Source organism: Sardina pilchardus, chromosome 9, assembly GCF_963854185.1.
Source record: "Sardina pilchardus chromosome 9, fSarPil1.1, whole genome shotgun sequence".
In the NCBI taxonomy this organism is placed as follows: Eukaryota; Metazoa; Chordata; class Actinopteri; order Clupeiformes; family Clupeidae; genus Sardina; species Sardina pilchardus.
Genome location: NC_085002.1, coordinates 17,182,186 through 17,188,493, shown reverse-complemented (window position 1 = coordinate 17,188,493; position 6,308 = coordinate 17,182,186). Strand labels below are relative to the sequence as shown.

The 6,308-nt window shown below is 39.3% G+C and overlaps 1 protein-coding gene across 1 annotated transcript; it reads left to right on the top strand.

The window, feature by feature from the left end:
- The first annotated feature begins 4,970 nt into the window (after positions 1–4,970).
- On the top strand, positions 4,971–5,547 carry LOC134092354 (transcription factor HES-5-like). The gene is made up of 2 exons (XM_062545151.1): positions 4,971–5,033; positions 5,146–5,547. Exons 1-2 carry the CDS (start codon positions 4,971–4,973, stop codon positions 5,545–5,547), a joined length of 465 nt encoding a protein of 154 aa, XP_062401135.1.
- The last annotated feature ends 761 nt before the right edge of the window (positions 5,548–6,308 follow it).

Below are 6,308 nucleotides of genomic sequence, written 5' to 3'. Positions count from 1 at the left end.
TTCAATTTCAAGCTATAAACAAATCAAAATAATATACTGAAAACGTTCAGTCCTTATAACAAAAGAAAATGTTCAATGTTCAAACGTTCAATTTTCAAGGATATTTCTTCAAGAAAAGTCTCTGGAAATGATCTGCGCGAAGATCCTCTCATCCACACGGTACAGGCTGGCACCGTCACGAAACCCTCTCCTCTGCAGTACAACAGGATAGCACGTGTAGTTCCAGCCGCGTTGTCTTCACCACTGCCGTATTTTTTTTTTTAGCTAAGCAAAGCAATGCTACACTAGTTGATATTAGAGACCCCACTCCTGGTACCAATTTGTAGCCTATGGAAGTTCAACCACATAGGACACAAAGGAGTTGGGATTCTTTCTTTTTATTTTTCAACCAGTGTTAGGTATAAGTTAGCATGTATTCGTTATGCTAAGTTCAGTTTTCTCCAACTAAAATACGGCAGTGGGCTTACTTTCTAAAACCAGACAAACAACATATACACAGTCTTAGAAATGAAAACAACACTTTACATGTCTAATTTGAAAATAAAATAGATTTAAGATGTCACTTACATCTTCGGCCGTTACAGCAAATGTGGACTAACAAATTACAGCAACTCGGGACGAACAGTCCTCAAACTTCATTAGCACCTATAGCACAAACATATCATGTTTCTAACAGCATTTCAAACAATCAATTAAATGGATTATTACGGTGTGGAAAAGCTATTTACCAGAAAATATACGGAATATGTGGCACACGACAGCTCAGCCTGCTTCCTCTCGTAGCCTACTCTGGGAAAAAGGAGCGAACTCCAACTCACGCAGGGAATTACTAATGAAGGAGGCCAGCTATGTACAACTCGCCAGAATTGGCAACTACCGCCCCCTACTGGGTGTACAATTTACTCTCTAAATACTGCACTTGAATACAATTAATGAACAACCATTCTTAAGGTTTAGTTTATGACAAATGTGAACCTTTGGTCTCAAGAATAGAAAATAATAAAAGAAAACAATTGACAAATCTTAAAATAGCCTATAAAAAATGAACCATAAATGTAGTGATTTAATTCCTTTTTACCACCTGGTTACACTAGAATTTCCGAAAGACTACTTTACTGGTCTGTCAAAAGGAGTAGCCTGTAGCCTACATAGATGCTTCAGTTTACTAACTGTAACTTTTCCCAGTCCCTATAGAAATACCAGACTTGCTTGTTTCCCTTCAATAAACCAAGGATGAACTTGCAGAGAAACATATATTCTGCTTGAGGTAAGCTTGCTGTACTGGCAGAATAGGCCCAGTACAAGATGATTTGATATCTGTACATGTCCTGATAAAGCACAAGAGAAGTGGATACATTTAAAGTTAATTACTCATGAGTTCATCATGTCTGTGGCCTCTCAAGTTGAATAATGTGTTTAGATAATTGCACAAATTGTGCTCAAATCAGAATTTGAGTGATGATGACCACATATTTGGCAGAAAAAAAAACAATTTGATCATTCTCAATAAATCAGAATTCATAATGATGCGCCCACCGTACCTGATGCTATAGTTGAAGTGTTGTTCATGTATGAGGTCACTAATGACATCAATTAAATTAGATATTAAGGAAGTAATGCATAAATCAGAAATTAATTGATCTTGTGTTGCCTCTACTACAGTCCTGTGTGTTGCCTCTACTACAGTATCTTGTGTTGCCTCTACTACAGTCCTGTGTGTTGCCTCTACTACAGTCCTGTGTGTTGCCTCTACTACAGTCCTGTGTGCTGCCTCTACTACAGTCCTGTGTGCTGCCTCTACTACAGTATCTTGTGTTGCCTCTACTACAGTCCTGTGTGTTGCCTCTACTACAGTCCTGTGTGTTGCCTCTACTACAGTCCTGTGTGTTGCCTCTACTACAGTCCTGTGTGCTGCCTCTACTACAGTCCTGTGTGCTGCCCCTCCTACAGTCCTGTGTGCTGCCTCTACTACAGTATCTTGTGTTGCCTCTACTACAGTCCTGTGTGTTGCCTCTACTACAGTATCTTGTGTTGCCTCTACTACAGTCCTGTGTGTTGCCTCTACTACAGTAGCCAGAATTAAATTTAAATCTCTCACTCTGGCCTATAGGACACTGACTGGATCTGCTCCTAGCTACTTCAGTTCTTTGATCAAGATGTACATTCCCAACCACCCATTGCGATCTTCTGAGGAGCGTCTGTTATGTCGACAAGCCATTCATGCTAGGTCAAACTGTATTCTTCAGTGGTTCCGTGTTGGTGGAATGAGTTGCCCAGTGCTCTCCGTTCCAGCAACAGTTTTGGATCTTTCAAGAGGGGTCTTAAGGCATATTTGTTTAATATGCACTTAGTCTTTTGAGCGTTTGTTATGTGTTATGGTTTGTATATTAGTATTGTTTTGTTATAATTTGTCCATTGTTAGAATTTGACATTTATTCTGCTATTGTCCTTAAATTTAGCCTTACCATGCTATAGTTATTGTTATTATTTAATTAACTGAGTGACTTATTTGATTGCTATTCTCATTTCATTGTTTTATTTCTCATTAGGTTAGTGCTTAATTGATTGTTTTATTGATAATATTGCTATTCTCCCTTTTTGTAATTGTTCACTGTTATTCAATTGTATTGTTATTTATTTGTATGTCGCTTTGGACAAAGGCGTCTGCTAAATAACCATAACCATAACCATAACCATAACCATGCATGTATAATACACAACAACTCATATACCTTTACCGTAAAGTTATAGTTTATTGGTACTTCATTACGTCCCATTTCTGGAAAAGGCTTGGAAGAATAGTTATGTTTGTGTTTATTTTTATTTTACTTATTTTCAATATGCTTCAAATTCACAGTCTGATGTGGTTATCCTGAAGTACCAAAGACATGTCTGGGCCTGCCAGACTTGTTTCTGTTAACACTACATCTATTCCTTTTTTTTTTTTTTTTTTTTACCATAATCAATACAGTGTTAACAAACATGCGTATGAACCAGTTTATCTACCATAATGCTAGTTGTGTTTGTTTGTGTTGACATTGACAATCTTATACTTATTACAGTAAGATAAACTTTTGAGAAGATAGACAGCCAGAGAGCCACCATGATTGCTTGCTTCTCATGTCAGGTCAATAAAATCAACTAAGCAGAATGAAGTACAGAACTACTTTCTGATCCCTATCATTTTTATTCTAGGCCTACATTAAATATCAAATTCAGATGATTAATCATGATGAAAAAATCTGAAGGATTAGTTAAAACATCAAGTGGTTGGCCTGAAACTGAACTGTGCTCACCGTCAGCTGGGCAGCAGGGGGATGGAACTCCTTGACTAATGTGGAGGGTAATGAGACACACTTCTATTGTTCCCCATTGAAGAGCAGAGAATGGAGAGAGTGTGGGAAAGCGTGGTGGACTCTCTCACAGACCTCCTGAGGGTCAATAGACACAGACACAATACAAGCCTTAAAAAACAGTGCTGAGAAAAGCGTTCTTGGCTCTCAATAATGATAAGATATGTTGATGTTTTTTACACCTCAAGAAACATTTAGAACTGGTTATGCAATAGCAAGCTATATAATAGGCTCACTTAACAATGACTTCTGATATATTTCCAGATATTCCACAAGACTTGCAAGGTTTGTTTTTCTTCATCACTTTTTTTCCAATAATTAAATGGTATGAATGTCTGGAAGTTCGAAACATATTATTAACCACAGAACATGTTTACCTGATCAATCTTTCATTGTAACGGTTTAAAGAAATTGCCTCACTACACATAAATTAGCATTAATAAGGCACGTTTCTATTACTCACAGGGGACTCTATGAATGGTCAAAGTGTGGGAAAGCTCTGGAGAGGAGAGTCTCAGTCCTGGGTCACTAGTGTCCACCGTCCCACTGGAGATTCCACACACACAAGGGAATAGGCACGCGCCTCTTCATCTTACTACATGTTGCAATAAAGCACACAAAATGTATCAGGCTACAGTATGAAGCCTGATGCAGGGCATGATTTACGTATGAAGCCAGAATTAATCTTCATTTCATGTCTTGAATTGCTAAACAACCTGTAGGCCTGAGTATAGTTTTTAACTTTCATGATGCCATTTTTAAAAAATCAACAGTTTGACAGGGATTTAACTAAAAAGGCTCTGCCCTATAAACGTTAATTGCATGGGGGGCTTTAATGCACTAGTGATATTTCCCTCCAGATTGTGATTCTGTTCTTCTGACAAAGCTGCAGGTTGGATGTGGAGGGCCTTTTGTAGTGTGAAAAACTCAAATCAGTGCACCGCCAGCAACAAGCCAGAAGACACGTCTGTACATCCCCACTGTCACTGTGAGACACGTCTAGTGAGGACAGTTTACAGAAATTAAGAAGAGATTGACAAATCACTTTCCAAATGTACTGTCATCAAAATTAATATTGAAGCATTTAAGAATGAAGATCCCTCATCCTTCATTTCCAAGCAACATGAAAAAGCAATTTAACGACGATCCATTGGTAACGAATCCCGGTGTGACGTAGTTCAAAGTGCTTCAGAGATGATGGCTGAAGGCTACACTGATGTCTCACACGTCTCACACGTGTGCACATGTAATGATGAGGATGTGTCCTGTCAGCATCACTGACCCCAACATCAGGCAGGGGATTAACTCTCCTCACAGGGTCAGTCCTTTCCCACATCCACACAGTGGGTCTGTGGGTCTCTCTCCATCACCCCCAACCAGCACCTGTTCCCCTGAGATTTGACCATTGAGCCCCAGCAATGGGAGAATCCAGCATGTGGCAGCTCCACACACTCCTCATTGTCCTCTGCAGCTCAGCCATTGGCTGCTGACTGTGAGAAACTCCAACCAGCCCAAGACCCACACATTCATATGGAGATCTGGGAGTATAAATACAGGACATGAAGCCAGTGCTGATCAGATTCACTCTACACAGAGAGATCTACTGCAGCTACAGCAATGGCTCCTACAATCACTTCCTCAGCAAACTACCCAAAGGAACACCTGAGTCTGACCCACAAGGTAAATATTGTAACCTTACATCTTCTGAATTCAGTGTCAACTTCCTTTGTCAGCCTGATACTTTAATAGTAAAAGGACAAAAGTATTAATGACATCTTCCTTATTTTTGCAGATAAGAAAACCTGTTGTGGAGAAGATGCGCAGAGATCGCATAAACAACTGTATCGAGGAGCTCAAGGATCTCCTGGGTCCAAAACTCCTCAATCAGCAGCCCAAGTCCAAGCTGGAGAAAGCTGACATCCTGGAGATGACCGTTTGCCTCCTGCGACGACAGCTCCAACTTAAGCCCTCCTCTGACGCTGTTCACCAGGGATTCTCCAGGTGTGCCCAAGAGGTTGTTTACTTCCTCTCTGAAGATAAGGTCCAGACACAGTCCCATGGAACCGTGCTGAACCACATCCAGACCCTGAAGCCGTCCTCTAATGAGGACAAGCCACAGCTGAGCATGCTGGACCAGCAGACACTGAGTAAAGAGAAGAGTTCACTCAAGAGTGCCCTCTGGAGGCCGTGGTAGGAAACTTCAGTTGAAGATACACACCCAAGAAGTCATGTTCTGATGACGTCAACGTTCATGCCTGCAAATGCAGATGTCTTATTTTCATAAAATGTATATGTATACAGTTGGAGAAACCATTTGCAATTCAAATTTCCTTTGTGAGGAGTTTCTTATCATTCAATTATTGAATTATTACATGGTTGTACATGGAACTAACTCAGATATTGTCATTAATATGTAATGACCAATCTTGGTTTCCTTTGAAACTTCATAAACTGTAAGAAAATGTTAATGTCTTCAATGAAGACTCAGACATCACAACATTTGTTTCGGTATTTGAAGCTATAATGCTATGATGATGTTCATTGTTTCAATGAACACTCCTGACTTGAGTCAGCTACAGTATGTCATACTATGTGATGATTTTGTTGTGCTTAATTTCTGAGCAAAACTTTCTTAGAAAATATGTTTTCAACTTCTTTTTTTGGAAAATATTTCCCTCTGTGAGGGAAAAGTACTTTATACATTCTCAACAATTTGAGGAATCTGAAACTTTCTTAATATTTAAGAATAGTAAATGTAATCTCCTCTATGTATGAGTGTTTTACTTGTGAACTATATTCACACAAATGATTTTCATAATGGCCACATCTGGCTCTGATATGAATCTGTCTGTGTCTTTCATAAAGACCTTTGAGTGTCCCTATGGTTGTCACTCTCTCTACTGACCTTGTTACTGTTCTAATTCTAGAATGCACTTAATAATGACTGTATGCACT